At 48.3% G+C, this 27981-nt stretch overlaps 1 protein-coding gene across 1 annotated transcript; it reads left to right on the top strand.

Annotated features, from left to right (window-relative positions):
• Nucleotides 1–14427: 14427 nt before the first annotated feature.
• LOC309565927 (uncharacterized protein) lies at nucleotides 14428–27365 on the top strand (the record flags this gene model as incomplete). Its single annotated transcript, XM_082270957.1, has 2 exons — nucleotides 14428–14479; nucleotides 26770–27365. The coding sequence occupies 2 exons, from the start codon at nucleotides 14428–14430 to the stop codon at nucleotides 27363–27365; spliced, it is 648 nt and encodes a 215-aa protein (XP_082127083.1).
• Nucleotides 27366–27981: the final 616 nt, after the last annotated feature.

Raw genomic sequence — 27981 nt, 5'->3', positions numbered from 1 at the left:
TTTACAAACAATTGTGTTAGGTATTGTGTTTTTTTGCATTAAAATTAAAAAAAAAGTGTATTTAAAAAAAAAAAAAAATTCAGTTTGAAAAAATACTGTGTGATATAGAAAATTGCAACACCTACCTAAATATGCATGCAATAACAGACCAGTTGCTGTACAGAAGACTCCTAAGGACCCTTGGTGGAGAGAACCGGACCGGACCATACGCGTTTCGGTTGTAGCACCCTATATACGTTTTAATCAACAGACCAGCTACCTTTATAGAAGGACTTCCTTTGGTAGGTACAGCTTGAAAAATTATTGACACTGTTTAGATAAATGGTATTCTTTTTGAATATGTCCTTATCTGCACTATACTAAATGGAATTTATCTGTATAGGTACTATTAGTGTATTGAACTCTAGTTGACCCCTGAAGAAGGGTGCTACACCCGAAACGCGTAGGGTCCGGTCCGGTTCTCTCCACCAAGGGTCCTTGGGAGTCTTCTGTACAGCAACTGGTCTGTTATTGCATGCATATTTTAATCCCCTGTATATCCAGCGTCTTGCTGGGTATATATAAATGGTCAATGTAAATGTTTTTTAAATTTTTCTTATGTAATAAAATTGATATTTTTATATTTTTTGGTCTAATTGTTTCAGTGCATAATTGGCATACAAAGTCCCAAACCATTGGGGGTATCCCTTTTTGTATGCTGAAAAAGGAGGAATGGCCACACACATGAACCAAAATTCAGATTTAGTATGTACATGACAGGTAGCAGTCAGAAAGTCTCAGTAGATAACAATAAACGGAGAAGCTTTTAGAAATCTTCTTTACTGCATCTGCCATAACTATATGCCATTTGTTCAAACACTGTAGCCTACCCAAAAAATGCCAAATATTCTGCATAGCTCCATTCTGCACTGTTGCCAGGTTGTGGCAGTCGTTGGATGCTCGCCCCCCAGCATCACAGGAGCGAGCGCTATCCTTGTTCAGAACCCCAGACATGCACAGTGCGCTCTCTCTCTCCTGTCACACTGCTTAAGAGCCGGTTCACACATATGCAATTTCAGACATCGCATGTGATTTGCAGAGCACTGCTCTGCAAATTACATGCAATGTCTATGCGTTACGAATTCTGCCATACAGATTGTTTGGCTGAATTTGCATTGCATTCAGACCAAAGTTGCACAGGACCCTTTTTTTGGTCCGCACCAGAATCGGATTGCATAGGTGTTCACACCTATGAGATCTGATTCATGTCCAAACTGGCAGTTTGCACTGCGATATGCGAACTGATCTGGGGGTGTGGTTAACATTGTATTGACACCCCCAGCAATTCGCATATGGCAGTGTGAACTGCCTGAGAGTCAAGTGCGATCTGCAGTGGATTCGTAGGGTTCCCGCATCGCATATGTGTGAACTGGCACTAATAGGACACTAATCGTTGGTTAAAAAAAAAAAAAAAATCAATTGACATATATATGTATTCTTATGTGAAAAAGTCCCTTCTGTTGCTCTCAGCCTCCCCCGGCTCTCTAATTCCTTTTTTTTGCTGCTGTGATTCAACTTCCTTTAAGAGGGTTGATATGTTCATTTTCCATGGTTTCACTATATGTAGGAACTTAGCCTCCCTCACTTGCTTGCGATAGAGGTGAACTAAGGACTAAGCACTATGGACTATAGCAGGGGTCTCCAAAATTGTGTCCCACGGGCTGGTTTTGGCTTATTACTTGCCTTTATCTGGCCCTTGGGGAACTATTCTTTCCACTGATACAAGGCACTATTACTTCCACTGAAACCAACAATGAGGTACTATTCCTCCCACTGACACCAACAATGAGGTACTATTCCTCCCACTGACACCAGAGAGATGGGAAACTAATTCTCCCACAGACATCAATAATGAAGCACTAATTCTCCCATTGACAACAATGATAAGGCACTATTCTTTCCACTGACACCAAAGACGGGGCACTATTGCTCCAACTGACACCAGCAATGAGGTACTATTCCTTCCACTGACACCAAAGACGGGCCACTATTGCTCCCACTGACACCAGCAATGAGGTACTATTCCTTCCACTGACACCAAAGACGGGGCACTATTCCTCCCATTGACACCAACAATGAGGTACTATTCCTCCCACTGACACCAACAATGAGGTACTATTCCTCCCACTGACACCAACAATGAGGTACTATTCCTCCCACTGACACCAGAGAGATGGGAAACAAATTCTCCCACAGACATCAATGATGAAGCACTAATTCTCCCATTGACAACAATGATAAGGCACTCTTCCTTCCACTGACACTAAAGACGGGGCACTATTCCTTCCACTGACACCAACAATGAGGTACTATTCTTCTCACTGACACCAGAGAGATGGGAAACACCAATGATGGAATTGTATACTCCCGCTGACCACAGTCCCAACAACCCTGAAAGTTTGAAGGGCAGTAAACTGGCCCTTTGTTTCGAAGGTTTGGAGACCCCAGGACTATAGGATTGGTAGTGTGCATAGAGCAGTGCATATGGCCCTAGCTAAAATTACCTTCTCATTCCAAACAAACAAAAGTGAGAGGGGAAATTGAGATGTTCAGGAGTTCTTGTTCCAAGAAGGCAGAAAAAAACAGCAAGAAGGGATTTCATGAAAATTGGATTACTGGGCCATTAAGTAGTGGATGTGTATGGACTATTTTTGGAAAATAAGGATATTGTTTAGTGTCACTTTTATTTATTGTTACATACTAGGGCTTCATGACTGCATAGGCTATTTCTGTACAAAGATGACCTAACCCTCTAAGCAGGGCTGGGACAAGAGGTGGGCAGAAGGGAAACCTGCCTTGGGTGCAGCGGTTTACTGTATGGATGGCGGGCACCAGTGAGCTCATTCTGATACAAGGCATTTTGACAAGAAGATCACTGTGGGGTAGCATCCCCTAGCACATAATGAAGAGGGGCGCAGTTTGGCCTCTTTGCCCTGGGCGTTGGATGACCTTGTCTGGACAAAAGTTATTCTTTTGCTTCTTATTTTCATGTAACAATCTTGGAGCAAAGAATACAATGAATAAAACAAATGATAAAGGATACTGAAGGCCCCTTTAACCTCCTTTAGGGAAAGGGAGCCTTGACTGCTGGAAGCATGGCATCACTGTGGGTATGAACCTAAAAGAGAAGAAGTTAAGTAGCTCCCTTGGGATTGGATACAAAGAACTGAGGTGACTGGGTGAAGCCTGAACTCTAGGAAAAGGCTACGCTGGGGCACATCCAACTGCTCTGAGGAGATTCAGCTGTTACAAGAGTTAGGTTAGGCTTTCTGTTACTCTTTCCTTTTTTTCTCTGGTTTCTCTTCAGATGCAATAAATCTTTCACCTTTTACCCTTTACCCAATATTGTGTAGAAATCTTTATGCAGCTCTGGCCCTCCCAAGCCTGACCACAGTAATGAGCAAGCAAGTCCCAACTTCTCTGTTGACATGACCCTTGCCATCCCACTATCCAATGGGTCAACTCAGCAGCCAAATAAGAAGAGGCACTATTGGGCAATGGGATAACCAGAGGAGTGCCAAAGCTACACTGGCAATTTTATTTTTAAAGATGAATTCCAGGTATGGATATTTTATACATACCGGTAGTTACATTTGTCCAGCTTGGACTGATGTAACTATGTACACTGTATATATACCATAGAGGGTTAATTCCCCTAGAAGCTGAAAATTAATAAAGTGGACACTGCTACTCCAGTGATCTCCAATTGCTTCTGGTTTCTGTGCTGAACGGCTGCCGTGCTGCATTCTAAACATAGGGGGTCAGCCTCTTGGTTCAGGCCCCATTCCCTGAATAAATGCAGAGCATTCTCTGATTGGGCGAGGAGGGGAAGCAGGGCAGTGACATCACAGTGAGTGCAAGTGTATTTCTTAAAATAAAGAACTGGAAGAGTAACAACATCTAGTGAGACCTGGAGGAGAAAATGGACGGAAGGGCTGCATGACTAAAGAAGGAACAGGGTCAAGGAAGGGTCAGCTAGGTCAGTGTAGTGGGAAGGGGAGTAGTCCTTACCTGATTGGAGGCAGAGGCTGGATGTGCAGGGTTCATATTTGAGGGTCTGTGCAGTCAGGTAGTTTTGATCATGCCAAGGAAGTTCAAGAGAAGAGGTAACTTCCCTCCCGCCCACCCTTGTGTTAGGGGTTACTGAGGTGTACGGGCGGTGGGAATGTTTTGTGTCTTGGACTTTGATCAAGTTTATATATAAAAAAATAATAATAATAATTATCATGTTTGTTTCCATACTTTGTCGCAGCAGTGGCGGGTCAGGGGGGTCTTTGGGTGGTCAGTGAGAAAATAATTTGTTTAAAAAAAAGTGGGGCCCATCTAGGGTGTGGTGCTTCCACTTGGTTATGGTGATCCTCCCAGGAGCTAGGTGCCCTGGGAGAGAAAATGGAAGTATGTGTGAAGTCGTAACGTCTTCGAACCAGTTGGGGTGCGGCTGAGGACATGGACGATTCCAGTTAAAATTGTGCCTTAAGGATACTCGAACAACCCTTGTTGTTGGACATTGTTAGAATTACATTGATGAATTTGCACATATTGTTGTGTTTTAATGTGATATTATTTATTCTTTGGTTAATAAAATTGGCTGTTGTGGCCGTATTAAACCCATGTCATGTAGTCTGTGTCTTTATTCTATAGTTTTAAGGACCCAGGTTGATGAATCCTTTAATCATGTGTACTTTGGTGATATATCTTGAAATCTTGCACTATGCATTGGTAAGTTTAGTGCTACTGCGCTGTCAGCCTGAGCATGGATTCACAGTTCTGCTTTCTGCTTTGAAAACCATCTGTGTGGTGTGGTGCACGGGGGAAAAAAGTCAGTTGTGTGCTAGCATGGGCAATTATTAGGTCTCGCTGACACACAATGACGCACAGCATAACACACATTACAATAGTAATAGTTGTTGTTGTTGCACCTTATTGTAAGAGAACAAGTGGTACCATCTTCCTGGCTGTGCTGTCTGGCAGGTCCTCATGGCTGAATGGATAGAAATACAAATTAGTTGGCAGATAAAATTTCCCATCTGTAACTCATGTGTGTTTAGATCTTTTTTCTCCAAGCGGCTTTTTACGTGAGCTTTAGTGCCAGGGAGGTGCCGTGCCTTCTGTATCATGTGACTGCTCTTATTGCCTCTCACAGATGTCACATGGACAGGAGTCCTTCCCGCCAGCTCCTAATCAGAAGCTGTGACCAAGAACTGTCAGCTCGGTCAGTGTTCTGGGTGAGAGACAGCTTGGTCAGTGTTCTGAGAGCACACAGTGAGCTTTAAGCACACAGCCTCTGGCCGCCATGGGGGCAAATGTGCAGTGGCTGGTTGGCCAGAGGTTATTTACAGCCGCATATATGTGTTACTCGGTCCCCACCAGATGAATTTATGTATCTTCCTTTGACTCATCAAGAGGCCCTTGTTCAGCACCAACCCTCCACATTCAACTACTTGCTAAGCAAAAACTAATGGGGAGTCCCTAGAACTCGTCTGACTTACAGCCAGTTTAAAAGGACCCCTTAAGCATGTTTTGCCCCACCCATGCAGCTTAATTATAGAGATGACGATAAGGCTTACTAAGCTCCATGGTGGGACAAAACATGTCAGAGGAGTGTTGTCAGGAGAAGCTTAGGTTGGAGATGTAACTCCACTTTTATGTATAGTTGCTAGGTTCCGGTGTGCGACATTTCTACCTTCAATCTTCAGGATGAAGAACGAGTCACATGTACCCCCAATAACAAAAGAAAGGATAGCTAATTGCTATACAAAAAAGTAGGGAAGGACCCCAGGCAGTATAAGGCTTAAAAAGTTAAATCCTTTATTTAAAGAAGTAAAAACTGACACATGTAGCGGCAATTGGTCACAACAAGGAACATACAAACAATGAATAAAATTGCCCAGGTGGTGAACCGGGTATATAGAAAGCAGCAAATAAATTGACTAACACTGTTATAAATGTGAACAACCGTGCAAGGTTAACGGTGCTGATCATGAAATGATACGCTACAATATTGCCTCGTTTCCACTGAGCGGAACGGTTCGTTACAGTTTGGAAGGGTTAGAATGGTCCGGTCTATTCAGGTGAGCGTTTCCAAAGCAAGTCGGGCCACCAGGGGCCATGCGGGGGTTTACACCAAATGAGGGGTTTGTTTTGCTCCTTCATTTGACGTGAGCATTGAAGTTTTCCTGTCCGCCAATCAGTGGAATCTATCGTGTGACGCCAGTAGCTCCGCCCTAACCATACCGTACCATTTCCTATGGTCCTACATCTGAAGCAGGACCAGGAATGGTGTGGTTTGGTTCGGTTGTATGGGCCACTTTCATAATGGAAACACTCAAATTAGCGTACCGTACCGAACCGAACCGATCCGCTCATTGGAAACGAGGCATATGTGTATCTATATTGAGTCGGTCACCTTCAGCTGTAGAAAAGCGTTACATGTTAATTTACATATCCAGCAACCGATCCGATCAACACGATCAGGTGAATACAAAGGTCGATGTGTGTCACCTGAGCGATATATGAACCTTGGGGGAGTCCAGTGTTCATCTTAGATATTATAAAGGAATTGGGAAGGCCAGAAGTGAAAGTTGGTAACAATCAAGACAGATAATCAGGTTGGTAATTAATCCCAAAGAGAACTAGCCGATGTAATAATATGATTATGTAGTGGTAGTAATGAATAAAGTTCCTTGAATCCCAAAAAAAGGCTGAATAGTTCTCACCAATAGATGCGGATATACGCACCATATGAGGTACAGGGTTTATCCTGCAGACTTATCCCATGAGCAAAGTAATGCAGTTCAAATGTAGGGAGTAAATGACCAATTCATCTAAGGGTCCATCCCAAGGAAAAGGCTTGCTGTTATGATCAAATGTTGCTGTAATTCATCAACAGTGCTTGCTTATATCTGGATAAATGTAGTATTCAGATTTATCAAGTGTATAATGCAGTTCATTAAGTGTTCTTAAGCCGCTGGGGAGTGAAATAGGGGGTGGAGGTAATTTGCAGGAACCCGGGAGGATTCACCAAATTATATGATTACAATTTGGGAGTTTATTACTCACTGCTTGAAGACCGTTTTCGCAACCCTCTCAGATTGGCAGGTGACATCCATTCACTCACTGGGGTTCCTACTCCGATCCTCCTGGTCCAGAAGGGCTGTCCTGGAATCTCCTATAAAGGCGCAATTTCTGTGGAGGGATATAAGCAGCAACCAGCATAAGCCCTGGATAAGGTAGCCTGAAAGAGTTGCGTTCAGCTGGTCCCAAAGCTTACAGGCAATACAGGTAATAACTCTCTGCTGTGCAAACAGGCTCAGGTAAAGCACAGGGCTATCCGGCTCACCACCTGGGAACTTCTGACATCAACTGATGACGCGTTTCGTTTGCCCAATCAGCAAACTTCTTCACATCAAGGAGGAGGTTCCAAGGGTTGTCTTTTATACCATATGGATATCTTGTGCTAATTAGCAATCCCCATTCACAGTAAGATCGTCAGAAAAACAAATAGATAGTTGCAAAATCATGGCAGACAAAATAGTCTAGATAGGAGCCCACAAAAATAGGCTTCACTGACACGCCTTATTAACCACTTGCCGACCGCCGCACGACTATCTACGTCGGCGGTCAGCCCCTCACAGGCAAACTAACGTAGGGCTACGTTGCTTGCTAGTGAGGGTCTAGGGAGCGAGCGCGCGCCCCGGAGGCGCGCTCCCGCTCTCGCGTGGTCACGGACCCCCCCGCGCGTGTGACCAGCGGACCCGATGTCCACCGGCCACTCGGCGATCGGCGGGGGAGAGGGAGAATGTCAGGCAGCTTGTGTAAACAAGCTGCCTGTCATTCTCCTCGCTGCAAAGACACTGATCACATGGATCTACTATGTAGATCCGTTGATCAGTGCCCTTACAGCTGAAGCCACAGCCAATCACAGTAGAAAGCACGCCCCTAGGGACACACACAGCCCCTCCCTCCCAAATAAAGTTAACCCCTTCACTACCAGTGTATTTTTACAGTAACAGTGCATATATATAGCACTGATTACTGTAGAAATGTCACTGGTAACCCCAAAAGTGTCAAAAATGTCAGTCAAGGGTCCGATCTGTCTGCAATGTCGCAGTACCGCAAAAAAAATCGCAGATCGCCGCCATTACGCGTTAAAAAAAAAACAACAAAAATGACAAAAATCTTTCCCTTTGTTAGTAAACGCGACAACTTTTGCGCAAACCAATCAAAATACGCTTTTTGCGATTTTTTTTACCAAACATAGGTAGCATAAAACAAATTGGCCAAAAATGTTAAAAAAATTTTGATTTTTACATTTTTTTGGGGGGGAATTTCATATAAAAAAATGTGAAAAATATTGTTATTTTTGCAAAATTGACGCTCTTTTTTTGTTTATAGCGCGTGATCAAAAAATCGCACAGGTGATCAAATACCACCAAAAGAAAGCTCTGTTTGTGGGAAAAAAAGGACGCCAAATTCGTTTAGGTACAGCGTCGCACGACCGCGCAATTGTCCGTTAAATTCACGCAGTGCCGAATCGCAAAATACCCCCTGGTCGGAATGGGGGTAAAATCTTCCGGGGCTTAAGTGGTTAAGGGAAAAACCACAGATAATTAAGACTAGAAATGTAACTAATGATTTTCAATAAATTGAATTGTATAGAAGAGGGCTTGCCAAACTTTTTTGGGCCGAGACCCACTTCTGAATACAGTTCTTTTTTGGGACCCACTTGCTTGTAATTGAATATTGTAAAGTGCTACAGAATTTGTTGGCGCTATATAAATGCAAATAATAATAATAATGCATATTTTAAAGAGAGGGGGATGTTAAATTAAAAATATAAATTTACTACTTTTCAATTTATTATTGAATACACTTGCCAGATGTTCTAAGTGAGGGGTCAGAAACCTGTGGCATTTGTGGCATATAAGCGGAGTTGTAAGTAATCAGCACCCTCCTAGACAGTATAAGGGCTCTTTCACACATCGATCCGCGATCCCCGCTGAGCCGGGCGGATGACAGCTCCGTCTCCGCTTGCAGAGCGGAGAGAGAGGTGTCTCAGCACCCGCTGCCCTCTATGGGGGATCGGATGAGAGCGGACCGCTTGTCCGCTCTCATCAGATCCGCTCCGCTCCGATTACTGAACGGATGGAAAAATAGGGTTTCCATCCATCCAGATTTCAGCACAGGATCGGATGCGGATGGCAGCGGGTGTCAGCGGAAGACACCCGCTGCCCCATAGAGCTGCATGGAGGATCCGATCAGATCCGCCTAAAAAACTGATAGGCGGATCTGATCGGACTGCCCGTGTGAAAGAGCCCTAAGGCAGGCAGAGGACAGAAATCAACCACCACAGGACAGTGATCAGCAGGCTATATGGCACTCACCCTCCTTCCTCTCCCAGTGGTCCACAGTGAAGGTGAAGCCCCTGTTTGCCCTCTCCAGGGCCCAGCACACCTCACCCAGAGTCTCCATGATGAGGAGCTCTATTCTGGTCTTGGTGTCCTGGCTCTTCAGATTCCCTACTGTCGTCACAGAAGCTGCCATGAACTCCTGATACCACCAGGCCACCTGGTCCTCCTATGACACCGAGGCTGCTGTCTCTGCCCGCTATAGCTAAGAGAATCCCGTCGCCAGACTAGCCACCACTGCTGCTGCCAGAAGGACAGAGGAGCTGGCTCTGCACCCCATGAACATATCCTACATAACAGCCCACATACGTACTCCCTGATGCAAGTATCCTCCTTGTGGGAAATGCAGACCAGCCTTCGTAAACTGCGTGGGCAGGGTCCTGAATCCATCGCGATTTGACTGATCTTGCTCTCTGTAATTTGCGCAGAGTCGCACAGCACAATTTAAGTGGGCCCCCTCTCGGTGATTTCCAGCTCAGCGCGACCCACTCAAACGCAGCTCGCAACCCACAGTTTGGGAACTCCTGGTATAGAATATAGCCAGTATCATTAGTAAAAGACATTACGTGCAGAATTTGTTACTTGATAGGAATAGAAAGAAGAGCGACCACAGATCGTTTAAGATCAACCATATATTAAGAAAGGACAAATTTCTTTGTCCACAATTCAATATTTTGGAAAAAACTAAACACAGCTAAGATTAAAGGTACTTAAGGAGATTCCTATATTTCTAAAGCAGACAGCTGTTTCGTTTTCCCATAATGGACATTTTTAAAAACATGTACCCACATACCTGGACCTGTTGAATATTTTTTTCCCTTCCCAGCAGCACAAATGGGAGCAAAGAGAAGATGAGTACGAGCAGATGGTGGGACCACTAATAATGTGAACCTATTGCTCTGTTCTTTTGTTGGATAGAAATTTATTGTTTAGGTAGGCCCTCACACACACAGTGCTTGGCAGATATAACAGCACACCCTTCAACTTTATGAGATGACAAAGAGGGACAATATTAAGTATTAGAACTAGTTTTTTTTTTTTTATCCCCCCCCCCCCCCCCCCATCATTTTCAATTGGCATGAGACCCAGGAGCAAGTGGAGATCAGCTTGCCATTATCTGGCCCTTGATGCACTATTCTCCCAGTGATTTGAGACACTATTCTACCAAGTGACATCAACAACATTTCTCTCATTGACACCAACAATGGGCCTACCAATGATACCATGGGGCACTAGTCTTCCACCTTGTACCAAATGTGGCAATGTTTATTCCCACTGATGCCAGGAACATTTCTACTCCTGCTGGCCACTGTCCGGCCCCCCTAAAGCCAGAAGGACAATAAGCAGGCCCTCTGTTTAGAAAGTTTGGAGACCCCTGGTACAGTGCCTTATGAAAGTATTCGGCCCCCTTGTACTTTGCGACCTTTTGCCACATTTCAGGCTTCAAACATAAAGATATAAAACTGTAATTTTTTTGTGAAGAATCAACAAGTGGGACACAATCATGAAGTGGAACGAAATTTATTGGATATTTCAAACTTTGTTAACAAATAAAAAAAATTAACAAAATTATTCAGCCCCTTTACTTTCAGTGCAGCAAACTCTCTCCAGAAGTTCAGTGAGGATCTCTGAATGATCCAATGTTGACCTAAATGACTAATGATGATAAATAGAATCCACCTGTGTGTAATCAAGTCTCCGTATAAATGCACCTGCACTGTGATAGTCTCAGAGGTCCGTTTAAAGCGCAGAGAGCATCGTTAAGAACAAAATAACGGGGTGGGCAACCACATGGCAGATGAGGTTTAATGTAGAAAAATGTAAAGTAATGCACTTGGGTGCCAGAAACCAGAAAGCAAGCTATTCACTAGGGGGTGAACCTCTGGGTGAGTCTAGGATGGAAAAGGACTTGGGGGTACTGGTAGACAACAGGCTTGGCAGTGGCATGCAATGCCAAGCCGCCGCAAGCAAAGCCAACAGAATACTGGGATGTATAAAAAGGGGGATTCACTCCAGAAATAAAGAGATTATTCTCCCGCTCTACAAGACTCTGGTCCGGCCACATCTGGAGTATGCTGTCCAGTTCTGGGCACCGGTCCGCAGGAAGGATGTGCTGGAACTGGAGAAAGTCCAGAGGAGGGCAACAAAAATAATTAGGGGAATGGAGGACATCGGCTATGAGGAAAGACTACAAGCACTGAACCTATTCTCTCTGGAGAAGAGACGATTGAGGGGGGATATGATATCAATGTACAAATACTGTACTGGCGACCCTAGCATAAGGAACAAACTATTCAGAGAAAGGGAATACAATAAGACACGTGGCCACTCACTAAAACTTGAGGAAAGGCGGTTTAACCTTAAAGTGCGTAAGGGGTTCTTCACTGTAAGAGCGGTAAGGATGTGGAATTCTCTTCCACAAGCAGTCGTATCAGCGGGGAGCATAGATAGTTTCAAAAAACTATTAGATGTACACCTTAAAGACCACAACATACAGGGGTACACAATGTACGGTTAAAAGCAAACACACACGCATCATGGGTTGAACTGGATGGACTTGTGTCTTTTTTCAACCTCACTAACTATGTAACTATGTAACTATGTAAGGAACACACCAGAAATATCCAATAAATTTTGTTCCACTTCATGATTGTGTCCCACTTGTTGTTGATTCTTCACAAAAATTTACAGTTTTATATCTTTATGTTTGAAGCCTGAAATGTGGCAAAAGGTCGCAAAGTTCAAGGGGGCCGAATACTTTCGCAAGGCACTGTATATACCATGTGTCCAGGCTGGGCCAATGTAACTATGTAAAAATATACCATATCTGGAAAGTGATTGTGAAGTCAAATAATTTTTTTCTTTTAAAATAACAAACATGTTATACTTACCTGCTCTGTGCAATTGTATTGCACAGAGCAGACCCGATCCTCCCCTTCTGGGGTCTTCCGCCAGCTCTCCTGGCTTCTCCTCTTCATGATGTGCAAACATAGGAAGCCCCTACCTATTGTGGTACACCTGCGGGCCTGATCAAAAGATGTGCAGCTCGGCCCGGCCCCCTCCCTTGTCACAGGATTCGTTTGACAGCAGCAGAAGCCAATGCTTCCCACTGCTATCAATCTGCACTGTGAGGAGGGAGGCAAGACTAAAATTGGGCACCCCCCTTCCCCCTCCTGTGTAAATTGACCGCACTCCTTCCTTTTTTAAGGATGTGACTCCCTCCACAATTGAAGGACTCCAAGTCCCAGCATGAACCCCTGAGATCTCACGAGAGAAGGGGGTGAGAGGGGGTAGGAGAGAGAGAGAAGGGTAATGAGAGAGAGGGGGTGAGAGAGAGAGGTGGATGAGAGAGGGGGGGTGGGTGAGGGAGGGAGGGAGGGAGAGAGAGAGGGGGGATGAGAGAGATGGGGGAGGGAGAGAGAGAGGGGGGATGAGAGAGAGGGGGGTGAGATAGAGAGGGGGATGAGAGAGAGAGAGAGAGAGTGGGGGGGATGAGAGAAAGAGAGGGGGTGAGATAGAGAGAATGAGAGGGGGTGAGAGAGAGAGAGAGAGAGAGAGAGAGGGGGGATCAGAGAGGAGGGGTTGAGAGAGAGAGAGAGTGAGTGAGAGAGAGTGGAGGGGGGGTGAGAGAGAGAAAGGGGGGAGAGGCGGCTCTAGCAACCAGTGGCCAAAAGAGTCTCAGGTGGAGGGGGGCAGCTTCTTTGCTACCCCCCTGCAAATTGCCGCCCTAGGCCTGGGCCTTGTCGGCCTAGGCCAAAATACAGCACTGGGCTCAGGTAAATATAAGGGGAGCCTGGGGGGTGGGGGGACTACACACAGAAGGTTTTTCAGCTTCAAGGTAAAAACATTTCTACCTTTACAACCATTGTAAGTAATCCTTTTTTTTTTTTTTTTTTTTACAGAAAAACAAAGTAATTTATTTTTAAATATAAATGTGTACATCAAACTATAATGAGGGACATCTAAGGAGGAAAGAGGGGCAGAGGGACTAATGCTGGCCATACACTAGGCGAAAAATTGTTAGAAAAACTGTGATTTGGTCTGTTCGTTCGTTTTTAGTCCAGTTAACGGGCACAAATAGAAAATTGGTTTTAACTTTTCAGAGCTGAAAAATCGAAGGAACAGTTTGGAAAATTCTGCCAAACGAAGGATAAATTGAAAGGTTAATGTGTTTCTCGCCCCAACTGTTTGCACTAGGCATATGTGACAAACTGAATGAAAAACTGATTGATTTATGTCCATTGAATGATTTATCGATCAAAATTCGGTCATTACAGGACGTCACGATCGTCTGCTCTTACGGCCGAGTGTTCATTTTTCGAAAATGAGTTTTGAACGATTTTTCTAAAAATGGATGGCCAGCATTAGTTTAAAAATTGGGACAGTTGGGAGCTCTGTAACAGAGATTGTACAAACTAACATGTGTGGCCAGTTTAAAGCGGTGTTCCAACCTCCCCGTCCAAAAATTAAAAGTCTGCAGCTACACATAGCTGCTGACTTTTAAAGCGGTTGTAAACCTAAAAAAAAAAAAACCCTGCAAGACAAAGGCATAATGAGCTAGTATGCATCGCATACTAGCTCATTATGAATTACTTCCCTTAGAACGAAGCCCCGATACGGACCCCCGGACACCGCTGTGGGAGCTGACATGATCCCTCGGCGTCTCTTCCGGGTTCGGCGGCTCCGGCGCTGTGAGTGGCCGGAGCCGCGATGACGTCACTCCCGCGCATGCACGCGGGAGTCATTTTCCGGCAAGGTCCCAGCAAGGAAAGCTGAAGGTCCGCCGGACCTTCAGAGCGCATGCGCCGCTCGCGTGAGCGGCTGCATGCAGTGCAAATATCTCCTAAACCGTGGCGGTTTAGGAGATATTAATTGTACCTACAGGTAAGCCTTATTATAGGCTTACCTGTAGTTAAAAGTGGAAAAAAGCTGTATACTACCGCTTTAATATTAGGACTCTTACCTGTCCTGGAGTCTAGCGATGTTGGCATTGCAGCCAATGTTTTTTCTAGGTGCTGCTGCCGCCATTGCCGGTAAGGGAACCCGGCAGTGAAGCCTTGCGTCTTCATGGGTGGGTCCCTACTGTGCATGCGCAAAGCGCGCTGTGCTTTCGGATTGGCTCGGCATCGGGGGAAGGAGGAGGGGGCTAAACTTCAGAGGGACGGCGCTGCCGGGAAGTGGAGAAGAGTACCTGTCAAAAACAGGTACCCGTTCCCCTCCCCCTGAAAGATGCCAAAAGTGGCACCAAAGGGGGGGGGGGGGGGGAGAAAATGAGCGGAAGTTCCAAATGCCATAAAAATATGATCCAATGGGCGGGATATACTATACATGTGATACACAAAATATAATGTAAGCTCGATAAATTTGTCAAATTCCACACAGTGGCAAAATGATCATATGCATTTTTGCTTGGGATATGTTCACAACTATGCAGATGTGATGGTGTGCACGCTTTTTTGTGCGATTTAGGGCAAGCCGTTCATTAAAATGCAATTCGCCCAAAATATAATGCTTGACTCTTTATGTAAATCCCGCCACACCAAAACGCATTGTACTGCATTACCTTGTGCTTTGGTGGGCAGGTCAGCAAGTTGCATTGGGGTGCCATTAAGAATGAATACCACCGTTGTGGCCTGGAAAAGGGGTGCACTTTCTTTGCTTTGCCGGAATGCATGCAATATTGTACTTACTCTGGCAATACACAAATGTGAACCTAGCTTTAGTGAGCAGAAGCTGCAGAGAATGAAAGTAATGTAGCAACAGTGAGAATTTATTTATGGCACACACAGGCCAGAAAACACAATTCTTTTATTATCCCTCCACGTCGGAGCTCTGTGCATCTGTGTACATCTCAAAGACCTCCAAACCGGACAGATTTGGAAACTCACTTGCATCTGTCTGTCTGCTCTTCCTCTACCCACCCATTGAGACCACAAGAAATCCTCCACCATGTAAAATTACAAAGCTGAATAATTGAAGGCCTGTTGACTTTCTGAGCTCGCTGCCTAAAAAGTACCCTGGAATTAGTGCAGGCTGGGTCAAATGAAGGCCTCAATCTTTCTTTTACATATAGGAACTGAAACCAAACACTATATTCTTATCCAATCCAACAAAAAAAGGAAGTGTAAGTTAAGATGTTAAAATTAAAAAAAAACATACAAAAAAAAAACCAGAGGTAATTTTTATTATTTAAACACAAACTTGAGTATATTCCGGATTATGGTGAACAATCGATGGAGAAATGAATGCTCGATTTGAGTGCGACAGACCGAAACTAAAGAACACAAGGCATTAAATGTCGTAAATAGAATTCTTAGACATCAGGGCCCCCAAGTGGTGACCACCTGACACTACAGTCGGTTCAAATGAGCAGAGGACATTACCGTATTTAGAACTGGAATGTGTAGAACCAATTCTGACCTTTAAATTTAGGTTGGCTGCATTTGACCCTCAACATACTGGGTGTCAGATTTTGTGGAGTTAAAATGCAGTTTAAAGCCGCTGGGATTTATCCATCTTTTTTATATCAATGTTATTGTGTGAAACTCAATTAAAGAGATAGCTAAATCCCACATTTGAAAAGGACAGTAAGAAAATAAAGCCATAATCTAGGCTCAAGCTATACAGGCTCAATCAAGCTACTAAAATGAAGGGGGCAATTCAAGAAAATTTTGGTGACACTTTTCTGGGGTATGGTCCCTTTAAAAAGTCCTGCACCTTGTGAAAGATGCAACACTTGCAACAGATTCAGGAAATTCCTATTTGTGTCACTTTCACAGTGGGTTGCTATTGCTACAATAAATCCCAACAGATTTACATCCAGTTTGTAAAAAAGACCAACTCTATGTTGAAGAACAGAGACAGGCCACAGTACTTAGAGCGGGGATGCAGTGTGAATACATCTTAGCGTGTGCCACTCCCTACCCCCCACTTGTCCCTGGTTGCTAAGACGTTGTTAGCTACACAGCATCACTGGTTGCTAGGATGCTGACGGCTGTGTAGCTGATAGCATCCTAGCAACTAGTGACCAACAGCATCCTGGCAACTGGTTGTGGTCACTGGTTGCCAGAACACTGTTAGCTACACAGCATTAGCTGAGACTACCATAATTTCACACAATAGGGCACACAGGACCGTCTAGGTGTAGTACATACCTCCCGGTGTTTTAATGCACATAGGATGAACAGGTGCCCCGCTGCTCGCAGCCTGTTAAAGTCTATGACAGTCTGCAGCTCGACAGGGCTGGACGCTATACTGAGTGGTACCTGTGTTTAGGGCCCTGTGCATTCAGAGGACCTGAGGCCTTAGTCACACATTTTTCATAATCAGGATATAATAATATATAAGAACACCCAGCTATATCACACATGCATTGCGTATCGTCCTCTTTGTAGTAAAATAGCTGGATTTATATACTATCAGTCACTGGTGGTGCCTTTCTGTTCCTACAGATATTTAGGGTACATGCATAAGGTCATATGGAAATATGGCAGCTAGAACACAGGAACTTGCTAACAGAAGGTGGTAGAAAAAATTGTGTAAAAAGTATTCTGTATGCATAGAACGTTAGAACAACATTTACATACAAACAAGTGTATGGCAATATGCAGCTCATTGATTGCTAGGATGCAGGTGACTATTGCCAGCTAGCATTCTTCATTGCTTGCACGCTGTTTTGCCATCTGCGTCCTTCCTCAGTGCTAGGATTAAGCTACTATTGACGCCTAGTGTCCTCTATTGCTGGAACACAGGCTGCTATTGCTGCCTGCATCCCCTGTTGCTAGGATGCAGGTGACCATTGGCGCCTAGCATCTTCTGTTGCTAGGATGCAGGCAACCATTGGCGCCTAGCATCTTCTGTTGCCAGGATGCAGGTGACCATTGCCACCTAGCATCTTCTGTTGCTAGGATGCAGGTGACCATTGCCGCCTAGCATCTTCTGTTGCCAGGATGCAGGTTTCCATTGCCACCTAGCATCTTCTGTTGCTAGGATGCAGGTGACCATTGCCGCCTAGCATCTTCTGTTGCCAGGATACAGGTGTCCATTGCTGCCTAGCATCTTCTGTTGCTAGGATGCAGGTGTCCATTGCCGCCTAGCATCTTCTGTTGCTAGGATGCAGGTGACCATTGCCGCCTAGCATCTTCTGTTGCTAGGATGCATGTGACCATTGCCGCCTAGCATCTTCTGTTGCTAGGACGCAGGCTGCTATTGCCCCCTAGCAGACTCCCTTTTTAGGACTCTCATACTCCAAAATAGTATTTGCACTGTCCGCATTTTATGGTTAGTACAAACATTTACATGCATACAGTGTAAAGTACAATCAATATGTAGGAACTCAGCAGCCCATGTTTACTGATCTTTACGAAGATGTGCGCATGGACCCATAGAATGTACAGTAATGCACTCTGCTGTTGAGATCTGTAAAACAAACAATTTACTAATATAAACGATCTGTTTTTCACAACCATGGGCATGAGCCCTTATAGTCAGGCTACGCTACTTTTCTCAATAAAAAATAAAACGGGCAACTCCAGAATCCAATAGATCTTTATTGCTACACAGGGCCGCCGGTGCATGGATTTTTGTCTTCACAGGCAAAGCTGCATTTTGGTGCCTCCCCACCCCCACTGTCTACAGCCTCGCTGGTACCTCTGTCACGTTGCACTCATAATGTGATGGAGCACAGCGTGAAATTACACAGCATTGAAAATCTGAGCTGCGCTGAACTGGCACTAAATGGCAGTGTGTAATAAGGGGGTGGAGTTATGCATTCTCCACTTCCCTTCACTGGCTACAGGGCAGCTGGCAGGTGAGGCAAACTGCGCCCGATAGGAGGGAGGATGCAGCTTTAGGGAATGCATACCTCCCAACTTTTGAATATTAGAATGAGGGACACTTAAGGGAGGAAGTGACCTGCAGTGCACGTAGCTTAAGGGGCGAGGTTAAACAAAAGCTGGGCTTCCTTGTACCTATAAAATATGCTTTGACTGCTATGCCACAAGCAAGACTCTCACAGACACATATAAACCCCAGCACAATCATAAAAAAAAAAAAGAATGAAAAGCTTCCATTGCATATGGTTTTGCACACACTGAACATATAAAAAAAGCTAACACTTTATCTGAGCCTTCCTTAACCACTTGCCTTCTGTGCACTTAAACCCCCTTCCCATCCAGACCAATTTTTAGCTTTCAGTGCTCTCACACTTTGAATGACAATTGCGCGGTCATGCAACACTGAACCCATATGAATTTTTCGTCCTTTTTTTTTCACACAAATAGAGCTTTCTTTTGGTGGTATTTAATCATCTCTGGGTTTTTTATTTTTTACAAAAAAAAAGAAAAAAGACAGAAAATTTTGAAAAAAAAAAGTTTTTCTTATTTTCTGCGAGTAAATTTAGAAAATAAATACATTTTTCTCCTTCACTGATGTGCGCTGATGAGGCGGCACTGATGGGCACTGATAGGCTGCACTGATGGGCACTGATGAGGTGGCACTTATGGGCACTGATGAGGTGGCACTTAGGGGCACTGATGAGGTGGCACTGATGAGGAGGTACTAATATGCCGCACTGATGAGCACTGCTAGCCGGCACTGATGAGCACTGATAGGCGGCACTGATGAGCACTGATAGGCAGCACTGATGAGCACTGAGAGGTGGCACTGCTGGGCACTGAGAGGTGGCACTGCTGGGCACTGAGAGGCAGCACTGACGGGCGGCACTGATGGGCACTGATAGATGGCACTGATGGGCACTGGCGGGTGGCACTGATGAGCACTGACGGGCGGCACTGATGAGCACTGATAGGTGGCACTGATGAGCACTGATAGGCGGCACTGATGAGCACTGATAGGTGGCACTGCTGGGCACTGAGAGGTGGCACTGCTGGGCACTGAGAGGCGGCACTGACGGGCGGCACTGATGGGCACTGATAGACGGCACTGATGGGCACTGGCGGGTGGCACTGATGGACACTGACGGGCGGCACTGATGAGCACTGATGGGCAGCACCATCAGTGCCCACACTCAGTGCCCATAGTGCTGCCAGTCAGTGCTAATCAGTGCCTAGATGAGGAGGCACTGATGGGCACTGACTGGCAGCACTATGGGCACTGATTGTGGGCACTGATGGGGTGCACTGATGGCGGGCACTTTTTTTTTTACCTTGTGTAATCAGGGCACTGGTGATCAGTGCCCTGATTACATTCCTCTGTGTCCCCGACGGCTGATCGGCTCTGCTCCTTCCTCACACTGCAGTCTCTGTGTGAGGAAGGAGCGCTGGCGATGAGAGATGATCTCATATGTTTACATATGAGATCATCTCTCATTGCATGGGCCGATCACGTGGTAAATGGCCGCTGTGATTGGCCATTTACCACGATCTGTGATTGGCTGTGTCCAAGGGACACGGCCAACACAGATTTTCCCCGATGCGCGCTCGCGGGAGCGCGCAGGGAGCCTGTCTCTGGGAGGCCGTTTAAAGACGGCCTCCCGGAAATTCGAGTCCGAGCTGTAGCCGTACTTTGGCTATAGCGCAGATGTCAAGAAGTTAAAGAAGGCCTTCAATAAAATAGTCAAGAACTGCTTAGCAACTAACAATTGTTAAGACAATGAGCACTTTGGTAAGAAGTATATAATGTACAGTGTATATAGTGCAGGAGTGTTTAAGGAAGAGTACAGGGAGTCTGCAATATGCAATGCATAGGGTGCTGCAGTCAGTGTCAGGTTTAAGATACATAATGCCACCTGCAGGGGTCAAGGGTGTGTAATGCAATGTGTTCAAAGATCAGGAGTATGTAATGCACAGAGGGCTGTATCAGTGCCAGGTTATTGAATACATGACACACAGAATGCTGGGGACAGGAGTGTGTACTGTACAGAATGCAGGGGACAGGAGTGTGTACTGTACAGATAGCAAGGACAGGAGTGTGTACTGTACAGATAACAGGGGACAGAAGTGTGTAATGTACAGAATGCCGGGGACAGGAGTGTGTAATGCACAGAATACAGGGGACAGGAGTATGTAATGTACAGAATGCAGGGGACAGGAGTGTGTAATGTACAGTTAGCAGGGGACATAAGTGTGTAATGTAGAGAATGCAGGGGACAGGAGTGTGTGCTGTACAGAATGCAGGGGACAGGAGTATGTAATGTACAGAATGCTGGGGACAGCAGTGTGTAATGTACAGATAGCAGGGGACATAAGTGTGTAACGTACAGAATGCAGGGGACAGGAGTGTGTAATGTACAGATAGCAGGGGACAGAAGTGTGTAATGTACAGAATGCAGGGGACAGGAGTGCGTAATGCACAGAATGCATGGGGACAGGAGTGTGTAATATACAAATAGCAGGGGATAGAACTGTGTAATGTACAGAATGCAGGGGGCAGGAGATTGTAATGCACAGAATGTAGGGGACAGGAGTGTGTACTGTACAGAATGCAGGGGACAAGAGTTTGTAATGTACAGATAGCAGGGGACAGGAGTGTGTAATGCACAGAAAGCAGGAGACAGGAGTGTGTAATGTACAGATAGCAGGGGGCAGATGTGTGTAATGCACAGATAGAACTAATCCCCTCTCCTAACACATATCTTCTTCCCCCTTCCTCAGCAGAAGTTCTCCTCCACCCTCCCCATATCCCAGTTCCAGCACAATCCCCCCTTCTTCCCCATCCAATCACTTATCCCCACAATTCCCTCTCCTGACACAAATCCTATTCCCCTCCCATCATAAATCCTTCCTCCCCCCAATACCCCTCTCAGAATAAATCCTCTTGCATCAACCAAATCCTCCCTCCCAGCACAACTCCCCATTCCAGTACAAATCCTCCCCTGCCCGATTCCCCCAGCACAAACCCCCTCACCCCAATACTTCTTCCCTGCACAAAAGAATTCCCCCAAATTTCTCCTCCCCGGGAAAAAGCCTGATCTTCCTCCCAGTGTAAATCTTTTCCCCATTTCTAGCTCAAATCCTCTCCCCCCAAATCCCCCTTCTCAGCACAAATCTTCTCCCACCCCCTAAATCCTCGCCTCCTAACACAAATCCTCATCCCAGCGCATATACATCACCCCCAAATCCCTCTCCCAACACAAATCCTCTCCTCACTTCTAGCACAAATATATATCCTTCATCAAAAACAAACCTTTTATTCCCCTCTTCAAATCCCCCCAGGACAAATCCCCTTCCAAACAAAAATCCTCTCCCCACTTCTAGTACAAATCCTCTCCCCTAAGTCCTCCATTCCAGCATAGGCCCCCCCACCCACCCTATTCTGGGTCAAATCCCCCCCCCCAACCCCAAGCCCTCATCCTTCCCAGTACAAAACCTATCCCCCAAAACACAAATTATCTCCCCTTCTTATACAAATTAACCAACAATAATTCCCAACTGTGGGACCTTTCTGAGAGAAGAACAAAATCCTGCTTAATCCGGACTAAGGGCCAGTTCACATCAGCATGAGTGCGGAAAACCTTCGTTCCATGTGCGTTTCTTGCACCGCATTCAAAACGCACTGCAGTTGCGATCTGCAGGGGGTGTCAATGTTAACTCAATGACATCACAAACGCAGGTTGCAAATGTAAAGCAAGGCCCGAAGCGAAAAAAAAAAAAAAAAAAAAAATAGCGCAGGGCAGACATGACCATGTGAAGAGGGGAGACAGGGCAGGTGTGAGTTAAATTAAATTGTTTTGAGTTGGGGGGTATCCAGGGATTGGTGTATCAGGTTTGGGAGGGGTTGAGGTACAGTTAGGAGGGGTGGCCCCTCAGATTGGAGGTCAGTGGAAGTTCAACGGACGAAGGAAGAAGAAGCTTGGTCACCCACCTTTTTCACTGCAGAGCATCTCACCTCAGCTTCCCTGGTCTGTGATGGCGGATTTGGACGTTTTGCTGGAGCAAATCAAGGCCGCTGCCGCGGTGAAGGGGACTGAGTGGCTCCGGTCCCAGGTCTCCACGTTGATGGGGGTTCAGGACTCTGCACGGGATTCGGAGGGGCTTGCGGTCCCGCGGGCTCGGCGGTCACGGCCGCCGGAGCGTTTTTCACCGGACCCTTCCCCTCGAGCTCAGCGTCATCCTAGGAGCCCCGACAGGGACCCTTCAGGGCCGCCGGCTAAGCGTACTCCTGCTGCGGCCGTGCGCGCCTCTGGGAGGAATCCTCTGCATGGACGGAGCTCTGGGGGTAGTGGGGGGAGGCGGCCTTCGGTCTCTCCCCGTCCCTCTCGCCGGGGTGCTACTGGACTGGCGGGCTCCCCTACTGGCGATGCTCCGGTCGGGGGGGTGCCTCGGCGTGGGAGCGGCTTCATGGCGGCCGGTGGCAGCGGTGATCGGCGGGACTCGGAGTCGGCCTCGGCTGGGCGCAGAGAGATGACGCGGCGGGGCAAGTCACGTGGCCGGGTCATCGGAAGTTCGGCTGGTTCACAGAGGTCTCCGTCGGGCGGAGCTGGAGTACGGGGGCGTGGACGCCTGTCGCTCGGCTCTGCAGATGGCGGGAGTGCGACACCTGGTGGACGGATGTCGGCGGTGCCCGGGGACGATCGTTCGGAAGGCGAGGTGTCCGGATCGGATGTGGAGGAGGATGTCGGTGGTCGGTCGGCGACGAGGGAGGCTGGATCGGCGGCTGGGGGCGCCCCCCCTGGGCAGACAGGTGAGGTCACAATTCCTTCTCTGGCTTTGTCTGATTTGCGGGGCTTGTTTGATGTGGGGGGTGGGAGTGCTGGAGGGGCTCGGGGGTGGGGGTGTCCCGGCCAGTGGGGGCGGGGACCCCGGAAGGGGGTGATGATGGGGGTTTGAGGGGCTTCCTCCTGGGTCTACGGGACCTCTTGGGGCGTTTGCCCCCGGGGGACGGGGGCCGCTTGTCTCCAGCGGCGGCTTGGGTGCCTCCGGCGGGGGGCTCGGGCACGGAGCCGGGGGGGGCCCCGGGGCTGGCGGGGCCGTCTTCCGCGGGGCTAGTTGCGGGGGGGCCTGGGGCCCCTCCCCAGGTTGTTGGTGCGCCGGCAGTGGTGGCAGTGACGGCCGGGGCGGCGGGGGACAAGACCGGGACGGCGAAGGAGGGGAAGGCGGACGCTGTTCGCCTGGACGATTCAGCGAAAGGTGAGGTATATGTTTGTTTTGAGGGCCCGTTGGGGGCACATTTGAAGCAGGAAGTCCGGGAGAAGATCTGGAAGGGTGAGTACGTGGAAATCTTCACGCTGTTGCCCCTCGAGAAGTTTCACCTGGACAGGGTTAAACCGGAGGAGCGCAAGAAGGAGGACGAGGAGGCGCGACGCTATCGGCTTATCCCTCGGACCTTCGCCAATTGGCTGCAGGCCTTTGCCATTCTGGCGGGCGTCATAGGGGAAAAGGCGCCGGAAAACTGCTCGGCCCTGTTCTGCTACATGGACGCTGTAGGGGAAGCCTATCGGGTTTACGGGGGGTCGGCCTGGCTGCGGTACGACGAACAGTTCCGGCAGCGGAAGGCGGTTAGGCCGTCCTTGCGGTGGGACCACAAGGACATCAGCCTGTGGATGCGGCTCATGTCGTCTGCGCAGGCTCCGAATCAGTTTTTTCCAGGGGGGGCCGGTGGTTCTGCGACCCCGGGACAGCCGGCCGCAAAGAGGAGGGGTTTCTGCTGGCAATTTAATGAGGGTTCCTGTAAGTTCGGTGGCACATGTCGCTTCAAACATGAATGCTCCGGTTGCGGAGGTTCCCATTCCTTGGCTCGGTGTTTTAAGTCCGGAAAAGGGCGGTCCGGAGAGCCTTCGCACAAAGGGGACGACGCCGGTGAGGGTGGAAAGGCTGCGGCCTTTTCTAGATAGGTACCCCGATAGGGCGGCTGCCCGACTTCTGGGGGAGGGTTTTGCGGTGGGTTTTCGTATCCCTTGCTCTTTGGCCTCGGTGCCGCCGGTGGCGAGGAATTTGCGTTCGGCATTGCGCCACCCTTTGGTGGTGTCGGATAAGTTGCACAAGGAAGTGGCTCTCGGTCGCATGGCGGGCCCGTTTTCGGAGGTGCCGGTGCGTGACTTGGTGGTTTCGCCGTTGGGGGTGGTTCCCAAGAAGGAACCCAACAAGTTTCGCCTCATTCACCACCTCTCCTTCCCAAAGGGTGGGTCTGTGAATGACGCCATCGACCCGGATGCCTGTACGGTGTCTTACATTTCCTTTGACGCCGCGGTGGCCTGGGTGCGACATTATGGGCGGGGGGCCTTGATGGCCAAATCGGACATTGAGGCGGCGTTCAGGTTGCTCCCGGTTCACCCGGACAGTTTTCGGTTGCTGGGCTGCCGGTGGCAAGGGGCGTATTATGTGGATCGCTGCCTTCCTATGGGCTGCTCCATATCGTGCGCGCTGTTTGAGACCTTCAGTTCCTTTGTGGAGTGGGTGGTTCGGGAGGTTTCTGGTGTGAATTCGGTGATCCACTATTTGGACGACTTTCTGTGTGTGGGCCCGCCCTCTTCCAACGGGTGCGCGATCCTGCTTGCCTCGTTGCAGCATGTGGCCGGGAGCTTCGGCATTCCGTTGGCCCCCGACAAGACGGAAGGCCCGACCACGGTGCTCAGCTTCCTGGGCATTGTCGTGGATTCGGAGGCCATGGAGTGTCGCCTACCAGAGGATAAATTGGGGGCTTTGAGAGCTGAAATTGAAGGGGTGCTGGGTTTGCGCAAGATTCAGTTGCGCAGCTTGCAGTCGTTGCTGGGTGAATTGAATTTTGCCTGCCGCATTATGCCCATGGGACGGGTTTTCTGCTGACGGCTGTCGGCGGCGACTTCGGGGGTGAAGTTGCCCACTCACTTCGTCAGGCTCAACAGGGAACACAGGGATGACTTGCGTCTGTGGCACGGTTTTTTGGCCACATACAACGGTAGATCCTTGTGGATGGCCGGGCCGATCAGCAACTTTGATTTGGAACTGTTTACCGATGCTGCTGGTTCGGCGGGGTACGGGGCTTTTCACCGGGGGGCGTGGAGCGCCGCCCCTTGGCCGGGGGCATGGCAGGTAGCGGGGCTGGTCAGCAACTTGGTGTTGCTGGAACTGTTCCCGGTGGTGGTGGCCCTGGAGATTTGGGGGGCAGAGTTCAGGAACCTGAAGGTTCGCCTCCATTGCGACAATCTCGGGGTGGTTCAGGTGATCAACCGCGCGTCGGCTTCGTCTCAGCCGGTGGTGCGCCTCCTCAGGTATTTGGTTTTGCGGTGTCTACGGTTGAATGTTTTCCTGTACGCTGTGCACATTCCGGGGGTTAAGAATGATATTGCTGACGCGCTGTCTCGTTTTCAGTGGGACAGGTTCCGGGAGTTGGCACCGGCAGCGGAGCAACGCGGAGTCACGTGTCCGGAGTGGCTATGGGGGATTGCCTTGGGGTCCTCGCTGGATGGATCAGGAAGTCGGTGAGCGAGTCCACGTGGTCGGCTTATTGCAAGGTATGGTTGGAGTGGCTGGAGGTGTTGCGGGTGGCATCGGTGGATCCTCTGGGTCCGGAGGTCAGGTGGGTGTTGCTTTCTTTTGTCTCTGATCATTTTGAGAGGGGCGCGTCGGCTTCCGCTGTGGCTCGCAAGTTGTCCGGCTTGGCCTTTCTGTTTAAATTTCTGGGTTGTCAGGATTACACGAAGGACTTCGTGGTGAGACAAGCGTTACGGGGCTATTCCAGGGCTTATCGGAGGAGGGACACTAGGCGCCCGGTGTCCTTCGCTCTTTTGCAGGACATCTGCCGGCAATTGGGGGAGCACTGCGCCTCGAGTTACGAGGTGGTGTTGTTTAAGGCGGCCTTTTTTCTCGCTTTTTTCGGGGCTTTCCGGATTGGGGAATTGGTCAGCTCCTCCCGGACGGTGCCGGGGGGCCTATTGGGTCAGGATGTCTCTGTCGGTCGGGAGGGGGTTACTATCCTCCTTCGACGGTCCAAAACGGACCAGGGTGGCAAGGGGGTCAGTGTCCGGTTGTTCGCGGTGCCGTCTTCACCGCTGTGCCCGGTAGGGGCGGTTCGGGATTACTGGGCAATCCGCCCTTCGCGGCCCGGTTCATTTTTAATGCATGCGGACGGGTCGTCGTTATCTCGTTTTCAATTTGTATCGGTGTTCAGAAGGTGTGTGGGCTCTTTGGGTTTGGATGCCAGTAGGTTTGCATCTCATTCCTTTCGGATCGGGGCGGCCACTGAGGCTGCACGCTGGGGATTGACCGACGATGCGGTCAAACGCATTGGGCGCTGGGAGTCTAGGAGGTTCTTGTTGTACGTTCGTCCACAGCTGTTGGTGTAGGGTATGTACGGGGGGTGGTTTTTGTCGCTGGGGGGGTGTGGGCCCGGCTGGTTATCTGATTATTGGTTGGTTTTCTTTTCCTTTTGTCCCCTTTTCTTGTAGGTTTGGAACCCTGCCTTGTTTGGATCGTGGGACACTCGTATGTTTTCTGGGGGGCCCGGAGAGCTGATGTGCGTCCTAATGGTAGACAACTTGGTTTTTCTCGGCACGAGGCTTGTGTCAGGTGGCTGGGGGTGCCGGGGCTTACTTGGGGCAGGGTCCTTCCCGAAGTGCATCGTTTCGCCCGGTTGGACAGGCAGCCAGATGTTTTGGTGCTGCATGCCGGGGGCAACGATTTGGGGGCCAGGTCCGCGCGGGCCTTGATCAGGGACATAAAGTTGGATTTCCTTAGGCTGCGCACGGCTTTTCCGGCGCTGCTGGTAGTTTGGTCGGATATGGTGGCCCGCACGTCCTGGCGAATGGCCAGGTCGGTCGCGCGCCTTAATAAGGCTCGGATTAAGTTGAACAAGGACGTGGGGCGCTTTGTGTGTCGGAATGGGGGGTTGGTGGTTCGCCACCTGGAGTTGGAAGTGGACACATGGCGGTATCTGCGGGATGATGGAGTCCACCTCAATGCGGTGGGTATAGATTTATGGGCCCTGGGATTACAGGATGGGATCCAGCGAGCCTTGAGGGTTTGGAGGGGCACGCAAGGGTAAGGTGTCACCCTTGGGTGCTGGTGGCGTTTTGTTGGTCTTTGCTGGCGGGGGAGGTGAACAGTTTAGGATAAGGGTATGGTTGGGACTCATCGTTGGTATGGGTCCCTATGGTGCATTCCATTTAATGTCAGTTTAAATGGAATTCAAAATGGTGGCACTGCGGGGAGTGGTTTGTCTCCGAGCCGGTGACGCGGCTGGAGGCCTATCAGGGCACAGGTCCCGCAGTGCAGGATTTGGAATTATTTGGAGGAGCCTCAAAGACCAACAGGCCTAATGACTGATTGTTTTATGTTTGTAAGGAATGTTTTTCTCCGTATGTTAATTTTAAGGTAAAAGGGTTAATAAAATGGCTGCTGTGGCCAATTAACTCCAAGCACGGTGTGGTCTCAATTATTTAGGTAAAGGGAAAGGTTTATGGCATGGGGGTGGAGCCTTTGGCTTTAAGCAGCCTAAGAGTTTGGGGGTGACATCTATTCTACATTGGTCAAGCAAGGCCCGAAGCGAAAAAAAAAAAAAAAAAAAAATAGCGCAGGGCAGACATGACCATGTGAAGAGGGGAGACAGGGCAGGTGTGAGTTAAATTAAATTGTTTTGAGTTGGGGGGTATCCAGGGATT

Source organism: Pelophylax lessonae (genome assembly GCF_965119305.1).
Source record: "Pelophylax lessonae genome assembly, chromosome: 10".
Taxonomy (NCBI): Eukaryota; Metazoa; Chordata; class Amphibia; order Anura; family Ranidae; genus Pelophylax; species Pelophylax lessonae.
Note: the sequence above shows the minus strand (reverse complement) of the source record. Positions and strands in the feature narration are given on the sequence as shown.